This window comes from Pezoporus flaviventris, unplaced genomic scaffold (assembly GCF_033815535.1).
Source record: "Pezoporus flaviventris isolate CSIRO_AGI_PZ_B2104156 unplaced genomic scaffold, CSIRO_AGI_Pfla_v1 ptg000078l, whole genome shotgun sequence".
Lineage (NCBI taxonomy): Eukaryota > Metazoa > Chordata > Aves > Psittaciformes > Psittacidae > Pezoporus > Pezoporus flaviventris.
In genome coordinates, this window is record NW_026892626.1 from 18,374,143 (window position 1) to 18,399,673 (window position 25,531).

Genomic DNA, 25,531 nt, shown 5'->3' on the forward strand with positions numbered 1-25,531 from the left:
AAAACCTCCTAAATTCCTGCTTTTTGGAGGCTCTGTAGCAGTGTAAAATCTTTCTCCACTTCAGGAAAATTGATTTTGTAATTAAATGAAGTGGAGATCAAATTGCAAACCCCATGAGCACAACACCTGCATTGCTTTGCTAATCTGCAGTGCTTTGTGAGTCTAATTAGAGGCTTGAAATGACTTTCGGCCGCCTTTCCTTCACTGGAAAATTCTCTGTAGAGCAGCAGGGTATTGTTAACTGCTGGTTGTTGCCATAGACCCTTAAAGCAACACAAAGATGCTGCAGTAAAATATTTTCCTGCACTTTTCCTCTCTGCTCCTGTTATTCTCTTCCCACCTAAAGACTAATTAGCCAGGGCTCACATCATTCCAAACCCCAGCAATTTGGCAGTGCTGGAGGAGCTGGGGAAGCTTGGAAACACTGGGTATGTGCAGGTGTGTTCTGGCTTGGACAGCTAACCAGATCAGCACGCTGTTTGGGGGTTTCTTTTGTTGGTTTAGTTTGGTTTGTTTTCTTTAGAAGGTATGTGTGTGCAATGCTAACTCCTAATCGCTTCTTTGAAATAACTTTGGTCCTGCGAGCTGAAATCAATCCAGGAAAAGCTGCTTTAGTGCCTTTTTTTTTCCTATTATTTTATTCTTTTAATTTTGCTGATTTTTCTTTTTTTTTTGTGTGTGTGTGTGCTAATTTTGTTTTTAATTTTACTTTGGAAAACAAATCTTGGCCTTTCAGATTGGTCTTCCAGTCCCTTGTGTGCGTAATGGGAAGCCTCCTGTTCTCCAGCCTTTTCCTCAGGACAAAAAAGCAAGGCCAAGAGGAGCCTTTGGTCAGACTCATCCCTGTGGTCAGGGTCACTGCCTGGAGTAGAGACAAGGATAATTGCTGTGCTAACCTCCTCCACCATAGGCAGGGCTTCCAAGGAGCTTTCTTAGTGTGGTTTCACGAGCTGTTTGTCTGATCAGATGCCACATGCAGGTTTCCCAGTAGTGCTGCAGTGCACGTGTCACTCTTGCTCTCTTGTCCTTTCACATGTTCAGTGCTGAATTGGTTTGCTTCTGTTGAGACATACTAGGAAAACTGCTCAACTGAAGCAAATGGCTCCTAGTAAAACCTTAAATCTCCTTCTAGGCCACTACATGGCACAGGAGCATTGCATTTCAGTATGAGAAAAACTTCATTTTTGCACACTTGCATAGAAGTGATGTCTTCATTGCCTTGATAATGATGAACTTTAATGCTAGTCTTGTACTTTCTTACATCTCTGTAGTTCCTGTCTGTCCTGATAACCAAGCATTGATGTACAAGGTCCCATTTCCTCATTCTGTCCCCTGCTTGTCCCATCAGTAACAATTGGAAGCAACAGCACTTATTTTGACCAAAGCAGATGCAGCCCTTTGCTGTGAGGTGATCGGTTATTCCATACCAAAGGGGAACCAGGAGCAAGTCTGACATGGCAAGAAATCAAAGCCCCAGAGCACTCATTCAATGTGGCCTTCCATTGAAATCCCTTAGGGAAAAGGCTGGTACTTCAGAGGAGAGGATGGGGGCCTGCTGGTCTGTGCCTCTCCACAAGCTTCAGTTCTCCTGCCTTGTGTCTCCATAGAGTCAGCGGTGGTGCTGGAGGAGGGGAGCCCCTCAGAAATGGAGCTGAAGGAAACCGAGTCCCCAGCTGAGTCTCCGGAGAGTGAGGACCTTGATACTTCATGTTCTGAACAAGTCCTGAGCGAGGAAAGGTTTGGTAAACCCCAGGAGTCTTACAGCAGGGTAAGGAGAAAGAGAGTATCCTGTCCTGTCCTGTAGGACAGCCCCATCCTTAGCCATACAGGAGAATTGTCTGTGTTCAGCTGGGTCCTTCTTGACACCCTCTGTAAGACATCACTGTTGATACCAAAATGCACATGCAGCTATGGTTGAGAGTTTGGGTGGCTTGTGAGGGACTGCAGGCAGAGCAGCAGCAGCAGAGACCCGGTTTATGCAGGGCCCTCAACTGCAGTGCCTTCTACTTGGCACCTTTCTGCTCATCTCCCATTGGAAGTGTCAGGGGGTTCCTGTTGAGTATCAGGAAAACCCTTCATCTTTGTTCTCCCTCTTTAAGTCCTCCTCAACCTCGAGCCAAGAAGAAAAATCTCTGAAGTCTGAAGACCTGGTGGAGGGTGGAATTCCCATCGGGAGGGTCCTGCCCTCGGAGGACGGCCGCACGCTGGAGGAGCTTTCCTTCCAGCCATCCCAGCCGCTCAGCAAGTCCAGTTCTTCCCCAGAGCTACAGACGCTGCAGGAGGTCCTCAAAGATGCCAACGGCAGAGAAGTAACGAGGAGGCTGAGCACGGAAGTGAAATCAAAATCCCAGTCTGGGAACCTGGAAGGGGAAGGGCTGGGCAGTTGGCTGGGCAAGGGGGAGGACACCAGAGTGACAGGGTCGGGTGGGTTGGATGGCACCGGTCCTGTCACCTCACCTCCTCCATCTGGGCTCCGGCCTCGAGGGTACACCATCTCTGACTCAGCCCCATCAAGGAGGGGGAAGAGGATCGAGAGAGATGCCTTCAAGAGCAGAACAGCAGCCTCCAATGCTGAGAAAGTACCTGGAATAAACCCAAGGTACGTGGAGGGGCTTATTTGAAGCTAGAAACGATGAACTCAGAGTTGCTGTGGCCACGGCTGGATTGGTTTGCAGTAGTCAGCTGGTTTGTGGGGATCTACAGAACAGTATCTGATTAAAAAGAAAGGTTAATTACCTGTTTTTTTCAGGAACTAATACAGACACGTTGAGCCCACTACCACCAAGTTAACCTTGTGATTTCGGAAACAGGTCTCTTAAATGGTGAAAGAGATAGATAGTTTCCTCATGTCCTTATTCTATCCAAATTTAGGGTCCAAACGGACGTGTGGCTTGACTGCAGGTAACCTGGGGTTAATTTTGCTGTGAACAGGATGAATTACTGGTCATGCAGTTCAAGAAATACAATGTGCAAAATACTAAGAAGAAGGGAAATATGGGGTTATGTATAATAGTTGCCTTTTGAGCTTTAGTATTGGTAGTTGCCCTGAATTGCATTGAGACAGCCTTCATTTTGGTGAGGGCTGGAAAATGCAAATGTAGAATCATTTCTGTGCTAGTCTAGAAGCATTCCTACTCCTCTGCTCTCTGCAGTGCTTGCCTTTTGAATGGGAATCTGTGCAGCTGGCACTGTTTGACATAACCCTTGTTTGTTCTGACAGGGGTCTATTACAAACTGCAGGTAGTCCAGGCACCTACAGTGTTTCTAGAAGATGAGTAATACTCCATTAGCATTTTAATTGCTCCTCTTTTTCTTCTGTGCATAACATTCTTACATAGCACAGATCAAAATTGACTTAATTCTGATGGTAACAGGACTTTTTCTCCCCCTCTCTCCCATAGCTTTGTGTTTTTGCAGTTGTACCACTCCCCATTCTTTGGTGATGAAAACAACAAGCCCCTTTTGTTGCCAAATGAGGTAGGCAAGGATTTTCTCTTTATTCTTGTAGGTAATTTTTCTACCCTCATTACTTCCTTTGAACATAAACGACAGTACTGAACGTTGCTGGTTCCCACCAACAGATAGGGGATTATCTGTACCCCAGTCCTGGGGGCTCCTGCTTTATGGCTCTGGATTGAATCGGGAGTCCCAGCCAGAAGGCAGTGTGATTTGTGGGTATGGAGTGCAGGATGAAAACTGAACCTGAGGTGTGATATTGGCAGAACGTCACCAAACAAACCTGTCAGCCCTTTGTGTACCTGGGGGTGGCCAGAAAGCTTTCTGTGGTCATATGAGTCATAAACTTCCTGGAAAGGCAGAGCTGGAATGGGGTTCCTGTGAACACCACAGGCCTCTCCTCACTTTAGGCTCAGTGGTCGGGCAGGAGGCAGCCTCGGTGAGGTGATGCCTTGTGCTAAAAATGCTCCTCAGAGCAAGAGACACGATCATTTTTCATGACCAGTTTCCACGCCTGGAGCTTCACTGAAGATGGGATGTAATTTGTCATGGCAAGTGCATCTATAACCCGTGGAGTCTGCCAGATTAATCTCATCTGAGGTGTAAAACCAAGCAAGCGTGGTGCCAGGTACTGTAGAGCACTGCTCTGTGCCTTGGACTGATGGTGCCCTGGCAGAACAGGGTAGGGCAGTGTTGATTAAGGAAGACATTACTGATGGTCAGGAATCTGTGCTTTGTGCTGGCCTTGTCTGGAGGGGTTTTAGGGGAGAGCAGTGGGTGTGTGGAAACGAGTTGCTAACGATGTGACCTATGTTTGGATCACAGACCTTTGAAAGATCAGTGCAGCTCCTGGATCAAATCCCTTCTTACGACACACACAAGATTGCAGTGCTCTACGTGGGAGAAGGGCAGGTGAGTTGTGTGCAGATGCATCAATCCTTTAATGGCTCCATCTCAGCAGGAAGCCAGGCACCACTGCTCCAGCTGAGGTTTGTCCTGCTCCTGCAGTAGCCTTGGTTTTCCTTAGTTTTATGCACTTAGAATCGGTGCCTTCGTGGAGCCCTTTTAGGAAGACAGTAACCTGCTCACTCGTGCTGGTTGAGTGCTTTTAACATTCCATGTGGGACTCCCATGTTCTTCTCTTCTAGAGCAACAATGAAATTGCCATTCTGTCAAATGAACACGGATCCTATCGCTATACAGAATTCCTGACGGGGTTAGGGAAGCTCATTGAGCTCAAGGACTGTCAGCCAGACAAAATTTACCTCGGTGGCCTGGACGTGTGTGGGGAGGATGGACAGTTCACCTACTGTTGGCACGATGACATTATGCAAGGTAAGGTGGCTCCAGAAGTTGGAAGTGGAAGGATAGTCTGTCTCTTCTCATCTTAAAGCTGACCTGCCTTCTACAAGCTGTTCCCTTTCGAGGGATGTAGTAAAGATGATAACTTGAGGTTCTGATCTCCTCCCATTCTCTTTGGTATCTATCTCTGCAAGCCATGTGTTAAGTTTTGGGAGAGGTGCATACCTACCTTATTTAAGAAACCAATTACACCACTTCTAAACTAAGGCAGACATGGTTTGGGGTAGAGGTTTGTAGAATAAGCTGCTCTTGAGCTGCTCTGAAGGCTGTTAACTGAGGGTGTGTGTACACGTGAACACTCTGCTAATGGTTTCTCTGAAGAACAGTGTTGAAAGCAGGAAGGTTGTCATGGTCATTGCTAATTGCACCTAACTGCAGTGCAGGTGTCATCCAGGACCCAGCAAGCTATAATAAACTTCCCAAGTTATTCCCTACAGCTTTAAGCATCCCAGTCACCGTACTTAGCGTGCTTCAGTGGTGCAGCTGCAGGTTACGCGTTGCAGCCCTGGTGCTTTGCAGGGCTCAATTAGGGGAAGTCCTGGTTTAAGGTATGTAACTCCTCCTCCTCAAAGCAGATTCCACTCACCACGCTACTGTGGTCCTGGAAAAGATACCCAGAAGCACTCCTGCAACCCCTGTTTTTCTATGATCAGATGGAAACCTACCCCAGCTTGATGAAAACTCTTCTTCCAGTATGCATCAGACACATGCTGAAAGCCAGGCCCTTAATTCACTCTGAGCCTGTGCTAGACAAGGCTGTAACTAAAACCTGGCAAGAGCAGAGCTTTCAGAGGCTGCCTTTTCCCTGGCCAGTGTGGTCCATGCTCCAGGCACCACTGGAGCAATCCAATGGGACAGGATGCAGGTATCACAAAAGGGGACAAAGCAATCGAGGAAGCACAGCTTCTATTGTTAATTATTATTGTGGTGTGGTACTACTTTGTCTTCCAGACAAGCGCTGCGTGGTGACCATTGCTGCCTGCAGCACTGCTTGCCAGGCCAGCCTAAGGATGTTTCTGTTCCCTCTCCAGCCATTTTCCACATTGCTACTCTGATGCCCACAAAGGACTTGGATAAATACCGCTGCGACAAGAAAAGGCACCTTGGGAATGATTTTGTTTCCATCGTTTACAATGATTCTGGAGAAGACTTTAAACTGGGAACAATAAAGGTACCACATTTTACTTGTTGATGTGTTGTAAAGCACGCACGTGGCTGCTTGTGAAACCTTCATCTCGTGTGTTACCTTAACGCATAGTGTTGATCAGGAATGGAGGTTATTTGCCTTGGTGTGTTCCCATGTGTGTTCACGGCACTCACAGGAATCACAGTGGCTGCCAGTGAAGCGTATGTGACTGTTTTATTGGTTTCTCCTCAGGGTCAGTTCAATTTTGTGCACGTTATCATCACACCACTGGACTATGACTGTAACCTGGTGACGCTGCAGTGTCGGAAAGGTAGGAATCCCTCCAGCTTTTGTTCTCAGCCTTTCCTGTGTTGCTGGGCAGTAACTGCCTTTGCTTTGCAGTGGGTTTGTGTTTCACAAGGGAAAACTTCCAGGAGAAACCAGTCTGTCTGCATCTGTCCTGTTCATGCGTCTTCCCACTGTACCACTCACTAGCTTTAAGCTTAAGGCAAAGCGCCAGCAGAGTAGAGCAGGTCCCTTCAACCACTGCTTGGGAATACTGGAAGAGGTATGAGGTCGAGGTCCCTGTGGCTTTAGCTTCTGCTGCCCTTCCCAGGACTGCAGGATCTGATACATGGAAACAGCTCATGACTTTGTGGTAGTCAGTGCTGGTGCAGTGATCTGCAGGGGCATCTGCTTTCCTCTTACCGAAACATTTGGAGCTGTGGAGCTTGATGGGGATTCTTTGATGCAACCCCTCAGGTTTATATGATCTGTTTAGTTACTGACAATCTTTGCCTTGTTCTTAACTGTCTGACAAGTTGTTCTTTCTTACCTTTTTAAAACAAAGACATGGAAGGTCTTGTAGACACGAGTGTTGCCAAGATCATCTCTGATAAGAACCTGCCATTCGTGGCCCGTCAGATGGCCTTGCACGCCAACGTGAGTACCCTGAGCTCCCTCAGCCCTTCTGGCTTTCAGCTGGTGTCCTGGTCCATCACCAGCTTCCCAGGGAATGAGTAGGGCTGAAGCAAATAAGTAAGTTTTCTGCTTCAGTTACTGCTGTCAACCTTTAGGTCGAAGTTGGCACTTAAAACAGCTCGAGCTGTGTTTCAGCTGCTGTCAGACTGTACTGAAACACTCTGCTCATTTTAGTGTGGTGGTGATGTTAATGTGCCTCTTCTCTTTGCCCGCTTCTCCCTTCCCTTCCCAGATGGCTTCCCAGGTTCATCACAGTCGATCCAACCCCACTGACACCTACCCATCCAAATGGATTGCAAGGCTCCGTCATATCAAGAGGCTGAGGCACCGGGTGAGTAAAGCACTGGTCACAACTGGGCTCTAGAGTCTTAGTACAAGTAAGGCACATAAAACCAGCTCAACACTTGCTGAACAGGAGGAGGAGTATGTGGATGCAGGTTAGACTCCAGGTCTTGTGTAGGTGTAGGTTTGGACTGGTTGAGTTTTCAGCTTTCCTGCTAGCAAGGGGTTTGAGAACCCTAATGCCTGGACACAGCTCAGCACCATGCGAGGGCTGGAGGGACAGGGTGTCCTGCCCTATCCACATGGAGGGGGCGAGAGTTTCAGAGAGAATGGAGCTCATCTGTTCTCCTTTGGCTTTCAGCTACGTGAGGAAACCCAGTACCAGAGCCCTGGCCTCCCCCTGCAGATGCATCCGTCTGCTCCCACAAAGCCCCCTCCCCAGATCCCGCAGGATCCTCCAGCCACCTACGAGACCGGGCAGAGGAAGCGGCTCATCTCCTCGGTGGATGACTTCACGGAGTTCGTGTAGATCCCAGTGGGATCTGTTCTGGGATGGACGAGGCAGGAAGAGTTTTACCTGGACGTGAAGGAGCGGGGTTTGGCCGGCGCAGCGTGGCTGTGCTGCTTGCATGTGGACTCAGCCTTGAACCCCACAGGAGGACGTTGTAGCCCCAGCAGATGCTCCAGGAAAGGACCAACTCCTCGTGTTCTGGTTTGATTTGGTTTGAGCTGTTTCAAGGCTTCCATCCCTGATGGGACCTTTGATGCAGAACCTTTCTTTGGGCTCCTTCCACACCAGTGGCTGTGGGAAGCAGGCAGGTATATTCTGCAGTTCATCCCATAGGGAAAGGTGCAGAAATCGTGGGAATTTTGATGACTTTATAGGGAATGAAATGTGAAGGACTGAAAATCCAGTCACTATTTTGAAGCACCCCGGAATCCCAGCTCCATCCCAGACCTCGCTGCCTCTCAGCACTTGAACTGTTCAGGCTCAGACTTGTTCTGCTGCCAGCTCTGGTAAGTTAACTTGGGTTCTCAGTGACCTGCCAGACATGCTGCTTTAATCCCAAAGGATCTGTCTCCATTTTGAGAGAGAGATACACAACAAACCCTCCCTCATTCACCAGAAATGGCTTTGGCACCAGGAGTAACACAAAGCAGGGATGTGGATACCACTTGCCACAGCAGAACAGCAGAGCACTGGGCCATGAATTACTGGAAATGAACAGGCTGACTGGGAATTACCTGTTATGAAGGGGCTGTATTGGGAATCACTTGTGATAAAGGGGCTGACTGGCTTTCTAGGTTCAGCTGCAGGGCTTCCACTGCAGCAGTACTGGAGGTGACTGACTCTTGCCCTTCTCTGTGTACCTGGTTAATCCCTTCTTGAATGACTATTAACATGCCTTGGGGCATCATCTCTGCCTGAGTTTTGCCTGTGACAGTCTCTCCTCCCCAGCCTTCAGCTACTGAAGCAGGTCACAAGTGGTTCCTTTCAGCCACATGTACAGGAGGAATGGGATTATGTAGCTCATCTTGTGGTAAGATGGTCACCAGACACTACACTACCAAATGGAAGAACCGTGTAAGCTGGACTATACTGTGAGTACTTCATCTCCTGGGTTATGACTACATGGGAAGCGTGGCTCTTTGGTAACAACCAACAGCAGTGCCCTTGAGATGGAGATGATGAAGACAAGTGCAATCTGCACACGGAACTGTGAAGCGACAGGCGAGGGGGACAAAGTGATGCTATGAGCTTGTGCAGGGCTGTTTGGGAACTCTAAGTGTGTGTTGTGTTTTGAGTGTTTCTTAAGTCGTTAAGGAAATAAAATACTCAACTGGTCAGTGGGTTCTTGCTGGCCTGGGAAGAGTCAAATCGTGCTTCATAGTAATGGACATTCCTTCCTCCTTCCAGCGTTCTCATCTGTATTGTAATCACCAGCCAGGAGCTGGACACGGTGTGACACTGCCTGTGTTCCTCTCCTGGGGACAGTCCCTCGGGTTCAGCTTCAGGTAACCTCTTTGCAGCTTGGGGTGGGGGGGGCACAAAAGCAACCTGGAGAGGGGCTTTGGACAAGGGATGTAGGGACAGGACAAGGGGGAATGCCTTTAACCTGCCTTGGCTGAGCTCTCAGTGGTCGTGGTGAAGGGGCTGGCCAGAACAGACGCACCAGAGCCAGGCTGTAGCAGTCATCTTTTATTTGACCTTGTCATTCTGTAAGAAACATCCCCCCAGTTACAAAATACACTGGTTCTGGTTGCAGTGAAATGCTGAGCCCACGCTAACACTTGGCATAATGGTCACCACCATTTGTTCTTTAAAGAAAGCACTTATACATGTCCCTCCCTCCCCTTTTAACCTAATGGATGGGGGTTTATTTAAGCAGCTTGATACTGTTGCATCTCTGTGAGACTTAAGGCAATAAATAAGAGACCATCTCATGGTGACTACAAACACAGACATATACATTCAGGAGTACTGCTTGGCCAGGGCTGCATGAGGGGTTAAGGCCGGGACAAGGAGCTCTGCCTGCAGCCAAGTGTATGTGAGCAGGGTACCTTAGCTGGGGGATAACTGTGGTTGCCCAAAAGCTGTCAGTGGTGGCCCTCAGGGAGGAGGCGTTTGGCTTTGCAAGAACCAACCCTGGGTCCCAGAGCTGCTCTTTCAAGTGAAGGGAAGCAGTAGGGCAGTTGTCTGATCCCGTTTCTGCTCCTCTTTGATTAGAAGAAGCACTTGGTTAAGTCAAGTCACACGCATGAAGTCACACTCACACACACACACACACACAGAGAACAAGCTGGGTGAGAAACAGGCACTTGGGAACACAGTTCCTGACTCTCCACATCCCTGCTTCATCCTTTAGCTTTGTGCCGGCTGGTCCGAGCAGCCGGGGCCCTGCACCCGCTGCCTCCTGCCTCTGTCTCCTTCCCACTCTTCGCTCCCATCAACAACCTCTTCTCTCTGAGCACACTCGAGCCCTGGGGTGACGAGGGGCTGAGAACTGAACTGTTTGGCTTCCCAAGACCTGCTTGGTTCGTTTTACTCTCGGGACATTCCCACATGGCCCTCGGGGGTGGCTGGATCTATGCGTGTTGCTCCGCTCCAGCAGGAGAGGGATGCAATGGGTACAGCAAGGACCAGAGCTAGGGTGGCTCTTCTAGTGCAGATGTAGATCTCCCACGTAAGAGCCCAAAGGAGCGTAAAGAGCTGGTGGCTACTAGCAGCACGTTGCCCACAGCCCCTCTCCTTTTCCCATCTCTGCTGGCCACACACGTGCAGCAGTGATGGAAATGAGCAACTTCATAAACAACAACTACCCACAAAACCAACTAAATATTGTCCAGCACCTTCCTGTCAGATGCACAGTCAACGAGTCCCAAACCTTGGCTTTAAGGATGGATCAGAAATCCCAAGTTTCACCCAGGGCCTGCCCCTGTCTCACCAAATAGGCTTTAGCTTTATATACATCCTTCTGCGCCCCAGGGAGCTGGATGGGACTGCAGACACATGCCCAGTGCCACTACCAGAGCTGCAGAGCTGCATCTGGGTGCCCTGGCACATCCCACTGCTGCTCCTTTTACTGCCTCAGGGGGTTTTGGACATGGCTTGCAGGCACCTGCACCAGCACTGGTGGCCATGGTGGCCAAAGAGAGTTGTGGGCTCTCAATCAGGGCTGCTTGGGTAAGTAAAAGGAACCGAAAAGTACAAAGCAAATAGTGCTAAATCTCTGCCTTGAAAACCAGTTTTAGCCACCAGAAGGGCTGTGGAGCAGATGGAGCTGCTGCTCAGTACCCAAAGCTCCCTGAGCTGTGCTGTGCCCTGTCCCCATCCAGGCTCTGTGGACCTCATGCCTGGTTCTCCCTGTGCCAGGCACCCACTGCCACCTCCTTGGAATCCTCCTCCATCTGCTGAACCACAGGCACGTCCCTATCATCTCCTCCTTTCCTTCCCATTACCAAACGTGGTTCCTGGTATCTTCCTCCCCTCTGCACTCTACTTCCCTCTGTGCAATCTGCTCACGCAACAACCTCTATGGTGACCAACAACCACCATCCCACTTCATGTGATCTTCCAGCTGCACCACGCTGCTCCTGCCCACATCCTTCTGCAACCTTTCCACAGTCTGTCCTTCCATCAGCTGAGTTTTCCAAAGGTAACTTCCTCACACCAGTCCCAAAGAGCGCCGCTGTCCTCCCGCACCCTCCATCAGTCCATAAAGGACATGGGGCCATACGGAGAGCTGGAATGAAAGCTTTGGAAGTACCTATCACAGCATGGCAGAAGCGCCTGGAGCTGGATGGGGAGCCTCCAGAGGTGATGTGGTGAGCCATGGAAGCGGCTGAGAAGACCCTGTCTCTGCCTGGAACGATCTCCCTGCCAGGGCGCACCCAGGACCGCCAGCATCAGGAACACGCTGCAGTCCGACCCAAGGCACATTCCCTGCCCTTGCTGCTGAACTCTTCCCTTCAACCCTTCCCCATTCCCAAAGCCCAGAGCAGGCTCTGGGGACACCCTGACGTCCCCTCCCCTGCCACCAGCCCAGAGGCAGCCCCGGCGGGCGAGCACACGCACCCCACGCACACCTTATATACACGGGACATTCCCGGGAAGAAGCACTTAATACATCCTTTAAATAACTCTGACAATAGGATCTGTCTCCTATCTACACGGTTCAAACGGGACCGATGCTATGAAAATATAGCAAACATACAAAAATATACACATTTGGAAACAACAAAACCAACCCATATAAATTACTTACAATAGACACGAGGGGAAGACGGCGACGGCGAAGGGAGCGCAGCCCCGGGGAGCCCTCAGCACCCGCAATGCTGTGAGCAGGGGCTGCCCCACAGCCCAGCCCCATGGCACAGCCCAGCTGTAGCCCAGTGTCCCGGGGAGCCGCAGGACCCCAACTGAAGCTCCTTTAGGGCTTTCGCCTGCCTCCCCCAATGCCTTTGTGCTTGTGTCGGGGGGTGCCAGGAGGGCCCGGCCCGACGGGGGCTGCGTTCGCTTCCTCAGTCTCGGTTTAGGATTTAAACAACCAAAAATACTGCTGTTTGTGCTCTGTGAGCCCGCCCGGGGAGCTGCGTGCGGCGGTAGCCGAGGAAAGCCTTGTTTAAAGTGCTGGGCAGTACAAAGAACAAGTAAACCAACAGATACAGGTACTTACATCAATACATTCCTTGGGGTGCGGGGAGCAGGGGCTGGGGAAGGGGGAGCGCAGCGAAGCCAGCACCTTGGCAACCCCACACCCAGAGCAGCCCCTGGGGCTGAGCTGCTGCTCCCGATCCCTGCGGAGCCTGGCCGGGCAGCGGGGCCGGAGCTCGCTGCGATGTGGCTTCTTTAAATGTTGGGCTTTTAAATACAAAGAGCCAATTTCTGGAGGATAAGGAGGAGCCGATACTGGGCATTAACTGGGCTGGGGGTAGCTACGGTTGCTCTATCGCTATTTATGCTTAAGAAAGAAAGAAAGAAGGGTTAAATATCTTCTCGAAAGCTGCAGCTTTCCTCCACAGTGTGTCTGGTCCACAAACATCCAAGACTCAGTTCAAACCTTCTCCCCTTTTCCATCTGGCACAGCCAGCGGGGAAGGGAGGGGAGCTCTGTACCCATCAACCTGTGCCAGCCCCTATGGCAGTCACACACCCGGGCTGCTTGCAGACGGGCCCATTCAACAGAGACACCGTGTTAATACTGCCCTTCCCTGACCGGGATTCGTGCCCTCAATGGGCCCTGCGCAGCCTTCCCATGGGAACGGCGCAGCGGGAGCCACCCGCAGGAGGTCAGTGCAGGGCTGGGGACACCCAGGTCCATGGAGGGCCGTGGCTGCAGGCAGCAGCCCCGTGTGCCCGGCAGGCCCAGCCGCCGCGGCCGCAGCATCGGGAGCAGCAGCTCCCGAGGCCCCTCGGGCTGCAGGGCAGGCACAGCCCACCCTTGGCAAACCCTTCCCGTGCTCTCCCATTGCTCCCTGTGCTGCCCAGCTCCCCCCACTCCCCCCTTTACTTGACAGTGGGGTGCACCCTGTTCTTAGCCCGGAGGGGCCGCTTCTTCTTCACCACCGGAGCCCCACCGGTGTAGGGTTTGCCTGGGGGCAGCCCAGAAGCTGCACTGATGCCTCTGCTGGCGCGCAGGAGCCGGCTGGGCACCGAGCCCCTGCTGCCCAGGGGGGTGGCAGCAGAGCCGGGGGACAAGGGAGCATCCCGCAGGTCCGTGTCGGAGGAGAGCTCAGGGGAGGGCCCCCGCTCCGTGCTGCCCCCTCGGTACCTGCTCAGGGCGTCCTCCGAGGGCTGCGGGCTCCTCCTGCGGCAGCGGGAGCCCCGGAGCCGGTGCTCGATGCGGCACAGGTCCTCCGTCACCTGGGTGACGCGGTCGAACTGGGCGAGCAGCATCTCGAAGAGGGAAAGGAGGCGCTGGATGTCGGCGTCCACCTCCAGGCTGTCGCGGGTGCTCAGCACCAGGCTCAGCCCATCGAGCTGGCTGGAGGAGGTGGAGGCTCTGGAGCTGTCGGAGGCAGCGCTGGGAGTGGGGCCTCGGAAGGACTTGGAGTCGCTGGAGTCTCGGGACGGCAGCGGCTCCATCCCTTCGAACCTCACCTTGTGCCGGAACTGGAAGAGGATGAGGGAGCGTTAATGTCGGGAGCATCAGTGGGAATGCTGTGCTGGGAACACTGTCTATGTCCTGCTCCCACCCAGTCCTGGTGGGCCAGATGAAAACACACGGAGCTGTGGGACTGAACAGGCTGCAACGCCCCTACAACCCCCATCGCCAACCCAGCTCTTGGGCATCCAGGAATTTCGGCCACTCCAGCACTCAGCTGCCAAAGGAACCTGGCTGGGGAAGCAGTGGGAAGGAGGCAGAGGCAAAGGAAAGGACAGTGGGTGCTGCCTTGCGCCTGCTCCCAGGTCCCTTCTGCACTCACCTCCTTGGCTTTGCTGAAGCCCATCCACATCTTGAGCCTGCGCACGAAGAGCTCCACCATCTCGTAGTCCTGGGGCTCGAAGGCAGGGCGGTAGAGCTCGAAGTGCATCTCCCGGTAGCTGTAGATGAGCACCACGGTGAAGAGCCTGAGCAGGATCCACGCCTCCAGCAGGATGTAGCTGGTGCAGAACAGGTAGCAGAGGCCCGAGGACTCGGGCAGGCAGGGCCGGAGGCTCACGCTGCCCCGCAGCACGGCCAACAGCAGCAGGAGGCTGCTGCCAACGCTGCGGAAGGACTCCGAGGAGGAGGAGAAAAGCTGCCAAGGGGACATTGGGGATGCAATGAGAAGGGGCTGGGGGCAAAATGCTCCCCTGACCCCACCTTACACGGCATGAGCCCCAAAGAGCGACCCACCCATCGGCTGTGACAGGGACAGGCCACAGACGCAGCCCCCAGCCAAAGCCACCCCACGGGGCATGGGAGCACCCAGAGGACCCATGGGCTTGCTGAGGACCGAGGCAAGCCGAGGAGGGGTCGGTACCCACCAGGAAGCCGAGCTGAGCATAGGCCAGGATGAGGATGGTGAAGGCCAAGCCCGCAGCACCCAGCTCCTTCGCAGACTTCCGAAGGGTCTTCCCAAACACCGACCACTGCCGGACGAAGCGCAGCTGCTGGGCGGCCTAGGACCAGCGGAGGGGATGGAGTTACATGGGCCCAGCACAAGGGCTTCCAAACACCTCTGCGAGCCTGAGACATGCAGCTGGTGGTGGAGCAGAGGAAACCCTCGCGATGGGCTCCCTGCAGAACCATCCCATCGGCCACATTAGGCTGACTTCCCCAAGAGGACCCAGAGGCTTCAGCGATCCGAAGCGCTGCAGCAGAGATGCACGTGGCATCAGCACCCACCACCTCTGCCCCGCAGCAGGGTCTGGAGGTGGCAGCAGCCCCATTGCCTGGCACAGCAGGACCAGTGTCTCCCCTCTGGGTTTGCTTCGTGACCCTTTGCTGCCCCGGCACGGGAGGAGCAAGCAGATGCTGCTCCATACCTGCACGGTGAGGAGGAAGAGGAGGGACGCAGCCAAGGTGCTGAAGATGGTGTTGAGAAAGGCCACTTGGTAGAAGTTGGTGAAGCCCTTGCGGTTGTTGAGGTACTTGAGCCACTGCTGGTCAGCGAGGGTGGCCTGGCTGAGGTGCACCACCACGGTGCACGTGGTGAGCAGGATGAAGAGCCACTGGCCGTAGTTGCCCCACAGGGTGAAGTAGGCTCTGCCTTCCTTCTTGATGGATAGGGACTCGGACACCACGAAGTAGACCACAAACATCATGAGGAAGACCTGGGGGAGGCAGGCAGAGGTTACCGGGGAAGGAGGGGGCAACGCTTCACTGCTCTGCTGTACAAGGCTGAGTTCTGCCAGCCCGGAGCTGGAGCACACCCCTGGGTCCTTCCATACCTTCCTCACTCACTCAGTGCCCTGCTCCCTCCTACCCTGCTCCCCAAACCGTCTGATGCTCGGGGGACAGCACCCAGGGGAAGAGGGCTCTGCTCACGCTGGAGCCCAGGCAAGGTCCCTGGGGCCACGGCTCTGACGTCCCCACTGAGGGGAATAACAAAGACCTTAAGTTCCTCAGCAACAGGCAGCAAAAAGGCTGAGACCAGGCCAACACATGCTGCCAGACAGGAGGGATCCTCCTCCCTGCAGTGGTGCTGGGGTGTTTCCTATGTGGCAGGGGAGCTTTAGCCCATAGCGACCAACGCTGCCCTTCCAGGAACCCCGGCCATGGCTCCCCAAAGGCCTCTGTGTGGTGACTGAGGGGAGAGGAGCCCAGGGGATGTCAGGCACTGACCATCATGAGGAGCTGCAGCGTGACCCCGGCGCTGAGCCGCAGCAGCGGGAAGGGGCTGATGGTGACAGCGGCGATGGCCTGGCCGGCCCCCAGGAACTCGAGGCGCAGGGTGATGGCCACGTGCAGGTCCACGCTGGGGTTGTACTGCAGCACCTCCACAAACACTGCTCGGCTCCTGGGGGGGGGATGAGAGCAGCTCAGGGCTACCACAGGCTTTGGTGATGCTGTTTGGTGCTCACAGATCCCCCCCCGGAATTCCTGGTGGCCACGGAACGTCCCTTGGCCCCGCCACACTCACATGTTGTCGATCCAAGTGTGCTGCTGCAGGAAGTTCAGCTGAGCTCTGCTTTCCTCCAGCGAGGCCCCCAGCTCCTGGACGTAACCACTGCTGTCGTAGAAAGAGATGTAACCCCAGTACCAGACCCTGCAGGGAGAGAGGAGCCATGGGGTGATGGCTGAAGGACAGAGCAGCCACTGCTCCGGTCTGCTGCGTGGCAGGCCGGGAGCAAGAGATGCAGACCCTGCACATCCAAGGCTGGCAGCTGCCTCATGGCTCATTTCACAAGCCAAAAGACAGCAGTACATTGGGAACATCTCCGTGTTCCCAACCTCAGAACAGCCCCAAGCCCTTTGCTGCCCCAAACTTCAATGAAGACACATCCAGGAACAAACCAGAGCAGAAGCCAACAGTGCCTTAATGCCCAGGATGCTGGTAAAGGCCAGTCTCCTATAGCCCATGTTAACAGAAAGCTGGTGCCATGCTGTGGGCCCCATGGGGAGCGGGTTACCTTGTTCAGCAGCTTCACTCTGCCCTTGAAGCTGGAGAGCTGAACCCTCTGCCCATGCCCCTGGGTCAGCACGATGCTGCCGCTCAGGCATCTCGAGGTGAGCGCCCACCCCTGGGGAAGCCGGGTGAGCAGCAGCCATGCGCTGCCTCCCACCATTCCCTCTGCCCACGTGGATGTGTTCAGGGCAGACACTGCTGTGTCTCTTTGCCCTTTGCTCAGGGGCTGCAGTTGGCCTCACTGAAGCGAGGGCTGGGAACCACCCCAGGCACTGAATTAACCGAGATGATGCCTTTGGCAGCTGGAGCAGGGGTGCGGGTGCAGCTCCTTACCCGGGCAGGTCGGGGGGTGAGTAGGACCACGCAGCCGTCACGTTCAGGGCCGCCCTTTCCCAGCCAGCTCCGTAGTCAGCGGTAGCAAAGCTGTGGGAGTCGGTGCAGCTCCCGCCGGGAGCTGTGCCCATGCCACGGAGGATGTCCTGGGCGCTGCGCTGGCACTCGGCTGCAATGACACCAGCAGTCACCCCGTGGGCAGCTCAACGCAGGCAGGCTGCGCTGGGGCACACAGCTGAGCTTTCACACCTAGCAGCAACCCCCTTCCCAAGCCCGCTCCCCATCCTCAGCCACAGCTCCAGAAGCCAACTCAACCTCTCTCTAGTGTAAATCCCCTTGGACTGCACCACTGCGGGGGCAGAGCTAGGTGCAGCAGAGCTGCAAAGACAAACCTGCCTCCGTAACCTCTGCCTCGCTTCCCTCAGCCCCACAGACACCCACACTTGGCCGTTTCCTCCCTCCGGGAACATCACCACCACCCCATGACGGCAGCACCCTGAGCCCACCCCGACCGCATCCCCACCGACCGCATCCCCACCGACCGCATCCCCACCGACCGCATCCCCACCGACCGCATCCCCACCGACCGCATCCCCACCGACCGCATCCCCACCGACCGCATCCCCACCGACCTTCCTGCAGGCGGAGCTGGCGCAGCCGTGCTGCCCCCAGCGTGGTGCTGTGGCTCTCCTGACCCGAGCCGTTGTTGTAGAGGTAGGGCAGGAAGACCTGGGACATCCACACCCAGAACTGATCCGACCTGCGACAGGGAGAAGGCATCAGAGCTCCTGGGCAGCTCTGCTGGGGGGGTCTCTGCACGTCTCACCCAGGACCACTCGTGCTCCAGAGAGGTTCTGGGGCACTAACGGGAGCTGCTCTCCTGGCTCGCAGGCACAGGCAGCATTCCCATCCGCTCCATGATGGGCTGGGGTCGGGAAAATGTTTGTCATGCAAGACCTAAAGGTGACTGGATCCACTTGGCACCTCAGTAAGGATCAGACCAGTGGGTCTGTGGCAGCACAGTGGGAAAGAGATGACATTTAGGACCAGATTCTGCTCCTGCTCCACTTCCCCCCCAGAACGTCACCAATTCAGTCCCAGTTCATGCTGTGTGAATCAGAGTTCCTGTGCCTTCACGCGGCACAGACTGGCCATGTCTGTTCACACAGAGTCAAGGGGGCTGCAGGGACATGGCTACAGAGACACTGTTAATCGCAGGCAGCAGTGTGGACACTCAGCTGGGAAAAGGTAATCCAGTTACAGCGTATGTGCAGAGCCAGGAAGGGAAGGCCTCTGCATCAGATGTTAGTTCTGGTTCTTGTGACGTGGGTATGGCTAAACCCCACAGCTGTAAATTCCAGAGACAGAGCAAACGTGTGTCCTTCCGAGCAGATAAACTCCGTAACTGCCCCGGTCCCTTCCCACCCAGGACATAAAGACAATTCAGACATTAAAGCTCAGGTCCCTCTGTTCTCCAGGGGAGAAGCAGAGTAACAAGGAGCTCACTGCCATGCAACCATACAATCCCAGCCTGGTCTGGGTTGGAAGGGACCTTAAAGCTCACCCAGTTCCAACCCCTTGCCACAGGCAGGGACACCTTCCACAGGAGCAGCTTGCTCCAAGCCCCTGTGTCCAACCTGGCCTTGAGCACTGCCAGGGATGGGGCAGCCACAGCTTCTCTGGGCACCCTGTGCCAGCGCCTCAGCACCCTCACAGGGAAGAGCTTCTGCCTAAGAGCTCATCTCAGTCTCCCCTCTGGCAGGTTCAAGCCATTCCCCTTGGCCTGTCCCTACAGGCCCTTCTGATACAAAGCAACCTCTTGTTCCTCCCCATCCCCAGGGCCCTTGCCATTACCTCTTGATGAGGAGGAATTCGTTGCTGCCCAGCTGCTGCTTGATGGAGCTCTGCAGAAGGAAGGCTCTGCTGTTGCGGGTGGCATCTCCATAGTTGGTGAGCAGGATCACCAGCAAGAACATCATGTAAATGAGGAAGTTCTGGCAAGCAGAGAGCAGAAAGGGATTGCACCCAGGCACCAGGGGGGCTGGTTCCCAATCCTGCAGCAGATCAGTGCTCTCCACTGCCTGCCATGCAGCAGGATCAGCACCCAGAGCATGCATTTCTTCTTCCACATGGGCAGCAGCTTAAAACGAAACCCAGACCACAGGCTCCTAACAATATTCTTTGCTCAAAGCAGCCAGACAGCACCACGTTTCAGTTGACATGCACTGCACAGCCTCCCTGTACAAGCTCCTATAACCAACAGCTCTGTTTATACAGCGATGGGGGTTTCCATCCTTTAAAGGGGAATCACTCTGCTCAGATTAACTCCATCAAAGCAGCTGTGTACTCCTAGCCCAAGTGTGGAGGATTAGTACTGGATGAGCTACAAAGAAACTCCTGCTCCTGGATCAGCTGTTGGGTGTTTCACAAGATTCAACAAACGAGTTTCCCTGTGCCAGGTGCTGCCTGCAAACCCTGTCCTAACATCAAACACCTGAGTTAGGGTCAAACACGGCAGCTGCTCCTAATGAACCCCCTCATGGTTCTGCCTTCCAGCCCACACTGAAGAGGAACATCACTGCCAGTCTTCTACAGATGGGGAAACTGAGGCAGAAACTGGAGGCATGTGCCTGCTTCAGAGGATCACAGCTGGACTGGGAGGATCCACATAAGGATGTGGCTCAGCTCATGGAAGCGGCACTCTGCCCCTGCCCTAGGCACCACAGGTACCAGGAATCATGGAATAGTTTGGTCTGGGTTGGACGGGACCTTTAAACTCCTCCAGCTCCACCCCCTGCCACAGGCAGGGACCCCTTCCACCGGAGCAGCTTGCTCCAAGCCCCTGTGTCCAACCTGGCCTTGAGCACTGCCAGGGATGGGGCAGCCACAGCTTCTCTGGGCACCCTGTGCCAGCGCCTCAGCACCCTCACAGGGAAGAGCTTCTGCCTAAGAGCTCAGCTCAGTCTCCCCTCTGGCAGGTTAAAGCCATTCCCCTTGGCCTGTCCCTACAGGCCCTTGTCCAAAGCCCCTCTCCAGGTTTCCTGCAGCCCCTTTAGGCACTGGAGCTGCTCTAAGGTCTCCCCTTAAGGAGCCTTCTCTTCTCCAGGCTGAACAGATGTCTTACCTTCAGCATCCTGTGTAGCAGTTTGACCTTCCTGGCCTCCTCCTTGGCCTGGAAAAGGGCAAACCCCTGCGGGGGTCGGACTTTGCTGATCTTCTCAGAAACATGCTCCACAAAAGGATGCTCCACCAAGGTATCATCTTCCTCCGGGTGCAAGCGCTTGGCAACCAGTGAGAAATAGAGGGCTTCCAGCAGGACCTGGGGAGACAGGCAGTGCTGTGAGCCTGCAGGGAGCTGGGCCACCACACCTGCCATGGGCAGCAGCTCCTGAGGGCCTTTCAGCACAGCCAACCCAGCACAGCCCCTCTCTTGGGGTAGCTAAACCGAACCGCCACCAGCCCGACCTCTCCTGCTGCTGCTGGTGTCCTCATGCTTACCTTCAGGGGCTCCCAGACCAAGAAGGATGCCAGAAAGCTGAATATCCCTGAGATGAGCCACATGAGGGCAACGCTGGAGGAAAAGCCCACCCCGATCCACACGGAGACCCCCGTGGAGGTGGCGAAGAGGAGGAGGCTGATACCGTGAGCCAGATAGGAGCACCAGGGCGGCAGCAAGCGCTTCCGGAACGTCTGGTCTGCAACTGGAAGGAGGAGGGCAAACAAGTGTAAGCATGACTGCAAAAGGACCCTAAGGGGCACAGGAAGGGCTGAGCACACCACTCATCCCAGCAGAGAGCTTGCCACCAGTCCTGGATGAGCTGGGAGGGATTATCCCAAACATCTCCCACTCAGCAGCAACGCAAACACGGCCTCAGAAGAGCAGCATCTGTGGGCTACAGCGTGGGGAGGAGAAGATGGGCTCCTGATCTGGGCACTGGGATGGGTTCCCTACTTTCTCTGAGCCTCAGGACATTGGCACGCTCAGATGGCTGGAGAGGCTGAGGGCAAAGCCACACAGATCTCTTGTCCTGGCTGCCTTCAGCCTGCCAAGTCCAGCTTCCTTCACCCACCCATGCAAACCAGTGCCTGCACAGAGATACCACAACCATTCATCAACCAAGGCGAAATGATGGATGTTAACAGACCCAAGAGGAATGCTGCTGGGTCCAGTTTTGCATGTCTGGCCTGTCCAAGGGGGGCTGCTCCTTGGGAAGCCAAGAGCTCATTCTCAAACATTGATGCTGAGCCTCTCCAGTGGGCACCCAGGCACTTATCACCCTCCAGCTCTTGCAGGGCCTGAGAGTGTGCTCCCTGCCTTGGGCAAGCCCGGCTGGCTGCTGTCGTGTTGCATGACCCAGTAGGAAGCATCTCTGCCTTGTGGAATTGAACCTTCCTTGGCATTTTACCCCCTTTCCCCTCTGGTTTCCTACAGAGACACACTCGTACCGGATGGCTGCAGAGGGGTGCAGAGAGCAGAGCTTCCCTAAGGCGCACAGCAGGGACTGTCACAACACAAGTGATGGACTTAGTGACATTCAGGCTCCAAGAGCAGCTGGCAGGAAAGAACAACTACATCCCAAGCCGGGGAGCAGCCTTTCCTAAGGCTCCATTTACCTGCCTGTGCCTCCCAAGGGCTGCTCCTCCTGCCCATCCCACCCTCGCTGCCCTGGTACCTGTCCATGTGGACTTGGCTGATCTGCTCACTTCCCTGGGAGGAGCTGCCACGCTCTGCCCTTTGTCGTTCAGCTTCTGCATCATCACGGTCTCCACCTTCTCCCCGAACACGCTGGACCTGCCAAGGCAAAGGGGTGATGCTGGTGAGCTGTGGCACAGGTGGCTCCGCAGGGAGCAGCCTGGCACAGAGAGGGACTGAACTCCAGTGCTAACAGCGGTGCAGCAACACTGCTCTGTGGCTCATGGAGAACACAGGGAGCTGCGACCAGGCCGCCCCACACATCTTCAGTGCTTCAGAACCCAGCTCAGCTCACTCTGAATACTCACAGCCCTGAGATGAGATCTGTTTCAGCTCTCACGTAGGGCCCCAGGTCCTGGGAGTGGGAGATGCCACTGGCTCCATCTGCCAGGATCTGCCGGATCAGATCCTCATCTGGGGAGAGAGCGAGTGCGAACAGGGTTGGCAGGAGCACTGCACCAGGGCACGGTCCTGCTCTGATGCATTTGTGGAACTCGGGAGGAGGAGGAGGAGGAGGACAGGGTGAGGCCCTTGACCATGGGACAGCCCTCCCCTCCTCCCTGTCTTCTAGCTCCTGCCTTTGCCCAGCTTGGCTACAGAGGTAACTGCTGGTATAAGAGGCCAAGTTCTCCTTCTCCAGCCATTTACAGAGGTTCAGAGACACACTGTGGCTTTGCAACCAGTGAAGAAGTGCTGGATGCTTGCAACATTCAGATCCCACGGGAACACACCTCCACTTGCTCCCAGTCAGCTGGCAGTGTGCTGATCACTCACTCCAACTAATCCACATCAGGATTTCTGCTTTCCCAAATGGAAATGCCCATTAATACAACCCTTCTCCTCTGGCCTTCACACTGCAGCTAGCGGCGATGGTGGCAGAGCTCTGCTATTCTGCCTTCTCCAGAGTTAAAGAGAAGGCTCCGAGGGACCAGACTGTTCCTTCTGCACATCCCTAGGGCATCCAAACGGGGATGCTATCCCAGACCCACCTGAGGCAGAGAAGTAGCGAGGCTGTCCCTGGTGAACACCAAGGGACAAGCTGTCCTCCTCGGTGGCCAGTGGGGCCTCGAGGCCGAGGTGGCGGCTGGCCCGGCCTCTCTTCAGCTTCTGGATGGTGTTGCCCATGATGGAGGGGTCGCTGAGGAGGTCTGGCCAGCTGAGCAGGGCCTCGCTGGACGGCCACCGCACGAGGCTGCGGGAGAACGGAGCAATGGGGCAATTGGGGCTGTGGGGAACGGGAAGCAGGAGAAGAGCAAGCGTGCTAGCGCAGAGGGGAAACAGCCACGGGAGCACAACCCTGGTCCACCAAAGCAGGAAAGTACATGAAGCTCCTCCTTACCTTTTGGAGTCCTCCAAGAACAGATCTGTTTTGGTCTGCTCAGAGAAGGCCTGTGGAGGAAGAGGAGGTGGTTCAGGCACACGGCACTGGTTTGTGCCTCATTAGAACAGTGGGCTGTTAACATCAGCGGTCACTGAGACCTGGAGCCTGAGCTGCCAATACCTCCAGAGGCCTGCTCTGCTCCAGAGATAACCCAGGCACACTGGGAAGGTCAGTGCTCACGGACACAGAGCAGTAGCTACAGGCAGCTTGTACTCAGAATGCACTGCACGGGGCAGGTGAAGGGCTGAGGCTCTCCCCCATCACCAGGCTTTGCTAGAGGCATGCCAGTGCATCAGTTCTTGCACTCACTGCTGTGGATGGACCCTGTGTCCATGCAGGGGAGCACACAGAGCCTGCAACATATCCAGCTTTCAGGTGGGAAGCAGCTTACCTCTGCCTGGAGGCCCGGGAAGGTGGGGAAGGAGCTGTCAAGGATTGAGGAGTCCAGGTAGTTATCGATCTCCAAGGACTGCTGGTCTGAGTGAGTCACGGTGTGGTTGATGGAGACCTGCAGGAGACATCAGGCTTTAGCTGACAAGGGAGGGATGGAGGTGACAATGGCACGGGGACTCGGAAACAGGCTGCTCAGTGGGTCCCATCGGTTCCACACTCATGCAGGCAGGGCTGGGGAGCCCAAGCAGGGCTGAGAACAGGCCCATGCACATCTTCCACTGCCTCCAACTTGTTCCCACACGTACTGCAGCCCCGTGCCATCCAGGCTGTCCCACATACAAGGTCCCCAGGAGCCTGGTGAATCTCCAGTTCCCTGCAAAGCAGGGAGTGCTTCCAGGGACAAGAAGTATCAGACACAATCTGTGCTCATCAGTCCCTCAGCAGCTGGCTGCAGTCCTTGATGGGGCTGCTAATTGTGCCCAATTAGTCATGAAATCCCCAGCTAATCCCTTCACAGCTGCCTAACCACAGCTCTGCTCAGAGAGCTGAATGTGCACCCAGGGCAGACGCTTCATTAGAGATGCTCCACTGAGCACCTCCCAAGCTCCTGCCGATAACGGGCTGCTACCCTTTAATGGCATTTGGGTACCTGTCCCATACTGAAAACCAGAGGCAGCAAGTGCATAAGGCAGTCTTTAAAATCTGCCCTTCTGTCTGGGCAGAGACAGCTGGAGAAGTGATGGACCACAAGGGGCAGGATCTAGGCTCAGATAAGGAACCCCGGTGGCAAGACACCCACCTGGGCAGCCTGCAGCTACTTCTCCTCCTTACCTTGCCACGAGCCATCCGGAAGAGAAATAAAATGACCAGGTAGAGAGGGTAGACCACCACGCTGGACACCAGCCCAACAGCCACCGTGTCCACATTGACAGGGATCAGGTTGGAAACAGCCCCGTTGCTGGAGGGAATCAGGATTGATCAGAGAACTGTGTTAGAAGGGGCACTCTGGGTTGCCAGCTAAGCAAGGGAGACCAAACTGCACCCCCAGCCATTGCAGATGTGCAGAGGAAGAACAGGGCATGGGCTTTTTGAACAGTGACACATCAAAACCAGATAAGGGGGAAGCTGATCAGATCGTCCTTGGTCATCCATGTCCTGCTCCCAGATTCTTTGGAACGGGAAGGACGGACTCAAGGCCGCAAGCAAGGTCTTTCCTGCCCTGCGTGATGGGAAGCACAGGAGGGGCCCTCAGGGGGTGAGGGATGCCCAGAGCACCAAGGCACGCAACCCACCTGAGGTGCACGTTGCCCACCACGCCGTACCACACGGCATTGGCACAGAGGAAGAGGAAGATGAGGAGGGAGCAGCAGGTGGCTCTCTGCACGCGGGTGAAGCGGCTGCGGGGCGGCCGGTCCCACAGGGACAACCAGATGTGCTTCTCGAAGAAACCTCGCTGCAGCTCCGCAAGGAAGATGCGCGAGAAGCTCCTCAGCTCTGTCTCACCTGAGCACAACGAGAGAGACCATCAGGGCCAGCGGCACCACTGGGAGGACCTGGGGGGGCCACAGTGCCTCCTTGCAGACTGGTTTGTATTCACACTGCATCTATATGGTCCCTCCTGCAGAGCTGGGTCCTTGTCCTCTAGCACAAAGGACCCACGAGGCATCAATGCAGTGAGGAAGAGCCAGTGTGCAGGCTCCATGGCCCCTCTGCGGTCCCCTGCTGCAGGTCCTTCCTCAATGTAATAAGTGCCACGCTGCTCATCCATCCCAGCCCCAAAACCCAGGGCTGAGCACTCACTGGCAGCATAAACCTCCTTCTCCACCATGCCGTCGTTGTCTTCGCTCTCCACCGACAGCCAGTCGTTCACCAGGAAGAAGTAGCTCTTGCTGCTCTGCAGGTCCCGGACTATGACGTGCTGCAGGTACCAAGAGGGGCTGAGTCCTGGAAGTGAAAAGAGATGAAGAAGT

The 25,531-nt window shown here is 54.8% G+C and overlaps 2 protein-coding genes across 10 annotated transcripts in view; one reads left to right on the forward strand and one right to left on the reverse strand.

Moving 5' to 3' along the window:
* Positions 1–9,669, forward strand: part of TSC2 (TSC complex subunit 2) — an 81,965-nt gene extending 72,296 nt beyond the window's left edge. For 7 of the 8 annotated variants that reach the window (XM_061473935.1, XM_061473928.1, XM_061473929.1 and 4 more), the window contains 10 exons: positions 1,608–1,768; positions 2,100–2,599; positions 3,402–3,477; positions 4,282–4,368; positions 4,605–4,791; positions 5,850–5,989; positions 6,197–6,275; positions 6,795–6,886; positions 7,158–7,256; positions 7,569–9,669. In XM_061473935.1, coding sequence (XP_061329919.1) covers positions 1,608–1,768; positions 2,100–2,599; positions 3,402–3,477; positions 4,282–4,368; positions 4,605–4,791; positions 5,850–5,989; positions 6,197–6,275; positions 6,795–6,886; positions 7,158–7,256; positions 7,569–7,736 — 1,589 coding nt within the window. In that variant the 3' untranslated portion in view covers positions 7,737–9,669. Of the gene's footprint in view, positions 1–1,607; positions 1,769–2,099; positions 2,600–3,401; positions 3,478–4,281; positions 4,369–4,604; positions 4,792–5,769; positions 5,990–6,196; positions 6,276–6,794; positions 6,887–7,157; positions 7,257–7,568 lie in introns of those variants that run through there. The other variant, XR_009746985.1, reaches the window with a different exon arrangement.
* Positions 9,670–13,045: 3,376 nt separating this feature from the next.
* PKD1 (polycystin 1, transient receptor potential channel interacting) overlaps positions 13,046–25,531 on the reverse strand; it is an 83,637-nt gene continuing 71,151 nt past the window's right edge. For both annotated transcript variants that reach the window (XM_061474028.1, XM_061474027.1), the window contains exons 28-46: positions 25,362–25,505; positions 24,854–25,064; positions 24,393–24,519; positions 23,560–23,676; positions 23,127–23,176; positions 22,777–22,979; positions 22,096–22,201; positions 21,768–21,886; positions 20,593–20,795; positions 20,219–20,413; positions 18,949–19,088; positions 17,727–17,854; positions 17,095–17,263; positions 16,276–16,401; positions 15,978–16,152; positions 15,179–15,466; positions 14,678–14,812; positions 14,134–14,448; positions 13,046–13,819 (exon numbers count right to left, since the gene is read on the reverse strand). In XM_061474028.1, coding sequence (XP_061330012.1) covers positions 13,214–13,819; positions 14,134–14,448; positions 14,678–14,812; positions 15,179–15,466; positions 15,978–16,152; positions 16,276–16,401; positions 17,095–17,263; positions 17,727–17,854; positions 18,949–19,088; positions 20,219–20,413; positions 20,593–20,795; positions 21,768–21,886; positions 22,096–22,201; positions 22,777–22,979; positions 23,127–23,176; positions 23,560–23,676; positions 24,393–24,519; positions 24,854–25,064; positions 25,362–25,505 — 3,557 coding nt within the window. In that variant the 3' untranslated portion in view covers positions 13,046–13,213. The remainder of the gene's footprint in view (positions 13,820–14,133; positions 14,449–14,677; positions 14,813–15,178; positions 15,467–15,977; positions 16,153–16,275; positions 16,402–17,094; positions 17,264–17,726; positions 17,855–18,948; positions 19,089–20,218; positions 20,414–20,592; positions 20,796–21,767; positions 21,887–22,095; positions 22,202–22,776; positions 22,980–23,126; positions 23,177–23,559; positions 23,677–24,392; positions 24,520–24,853; positions 25,065–25,361; positions 25,506–25,531) is intronic.